The following is a 1852-nucleotide window of genomic DNA, read 5'->3' as shown; positions in this document are numbered from 1 at the left end:
CGCTCAGACAGAGAGACATGTCTCAGCATTGCCGGGGGGGACAATAAAAGACAAGTAGCATCTGCATCGTCATAGCGATGTGTTGATAGCGTCGTTGTTTTCTTACTATAGCTCGATATGTCGCTATCAGCTGGAACATGAGCTCTATTACAACCTGTCCCCTATTGATCATGTGATGTCGTCCCATAGTGATCATGTGATGTTGTCCCCTATTGATCCTGTGATGGTAGACGGCAGCCATTTTGTCTAGAAACACGTTGTTGTTGAATGTTGTGATTCAGTGCAAAACGAATGGAAACACCTTAAAATGTCTCAAATCAATACGATATACCAATTTGATCCCAAAACAGCGTCATGTGACCTCAGGTTTTTATTGGCTATAAAGCCATCGGATGGAAACACACTTTCACCAGATTTATCCACACGAGTTTTTTTTTTTAACCGAACTTCAGATAATTCGATTGACACGTGGATGGAAACGTAGCTACTGAGAAAAAACTAAAAGCATCTGTCAGCCATTTTGGCTCAAAGGCACTAACGCACTTCTGTTGATCCCCAGCAGCCACTCCTGAGCCGTCATGGCCGCCTGGTTTCCAGCTGTCATTGGGTACAGGTCCTCTTGGAAAACAGCTGACTGGAAGGAGGAAGAGAAACACTTGAACTTCCTGTCCTGAGAGTCAGTAAACGCAGCGTTAAGAGCGTCAACGTATCATCCAAACCTCTTTCCGGGGTACGATCATCGACAGCGGCTCCACCAGGTCTTTGACGGCGATCAGACGGTAAAACCGGAAAACCTCACAGGCGCTCACGTCCAGGCCGCGCTTCGGCATCACCGCTAAAGGGACGGAGAGGTCAAAGGTCATCGGAGATGGTCATGGGTTGACGCTAGAAGGGATGGTCCGGAGAGACGGGCAAGACGCCCCTAATTGGTTAGTAGTTGTTGCCTTAGTTGGTTAGGTTAGTTAAGTTGGTTAGGTTGGTTAGGTTGGTTCGTTAGGTTGGTTAAGTTAGTTAGGTTGGTTAGTTAGTTAAGTTGGTTAGGTTGGTTAGTTAGGTTGGTTAGGTTGGTTAGGTTGGTTAGGTTGGTTAAGTTGGTTAGGTTAGTTAGGTTGGTTAAGTTAGTTAGGTTGGTTAGTTAGGTTGGTTAGGTTGGTTAAGTTGGTGGTTGGTAGGCTTGCTTGTAGGTTAGTTAAGTTGGTGAGTTGGTAGCGTAAGGTTGGTTAAGTTGGTAGAGGTGGTAAGGTGGTAAGGGTGGGTTAGGTGGTAGGTTGGTTAAGTGTGGTTTGCAAGGTTGGTAAGTTGGTTAGGTGGTAGGTTGGTAAGGTTGGTTAAGTTGGTTAGGTTGGTTAGGTTGGTTAAGTTGGTTAGTTGGTGAAGTTGGTTAGGTTGGTTAGGTAAAAAAAATTTTTTTAAAAATGTCCTGGGTTTTTGTATATATATATATATTTTTTTTTTGCAACATTTGTCAATTTTTTTCAGTTGTCTTTTGTCATAGTTCTGATACAGACAGGGTCAAATTTGACCCAGGGACCAGAGGAGGGTTAACATTTAGTGTTTAGTGTTGTACAACTAGTGAAAGGTGGTCCAACTGCTAGAAGTCGCTAACGTATTGGAGCTGGGGGCTGAAGTTAGTATTTTATAGAAAAGTTTCAGTGTTGGGGGTCAAATTTAAAAAGTAAAATTTTAAAGCATCAAGGTATTTAACCCTGGTGTTGTCTTCACCTCTCTCGTGTCCCTCGGGTCAAACTGACCCAACTTATTTGGGGTTTTTAAAACCAATACTCAAATCAAATGTTACTTCATAATCTATTACCAAATATTGTCTTTATCTCCATTTCCAACAGCTGAGATA

At 42.9% G+C, this 1852-nt stretch overlaps 1 protein-coding gene across 1 annotated transcript in view; it reads right to left on the bottom strand.

Annotated features, from left to right (window-relative positions):
- Nucleotides 1-1852, bottom strand: part of LOC116696236 (coronin-2A) — a 22282-nt gene that overhangs the window by 5274 nt on the left and 15156 nt on the right. The window contains exons 9-10 of the mRNA XM_032527065.1: nt 720-835; nt 544-634 (exon numbers count right to left, since the gene is read on the bottom strand). Coding sequence (XP_032382956.1) covers nt 544-634; nt 720-835 — 207 coding nt within the window. The remainder of the gene's footprint in view (nt 1-543; nt 635-719; nt 836-1852) is intronic.

The sequence above is a fragment of the Etheostoma spectabile genome, chromosome 9 (genome assembly GCF_008692095.1).
Source record: "Etheostoma spectabile isolate EspeVRDwgs_2016 chromosome 9, UIUC_Espe_1.0, whole genome shotgun sequence".
Taxonomy (NCBI): domain Eukaryota; kingdom Metazoa; phylum Chordata; class Actinopteri; order Perciformes; family Percidae; genus Etheostoma; species Etheostoma spectabile.
This window is presented reverse-complemented; position numbering and strand designations above follow the sequence as displayed.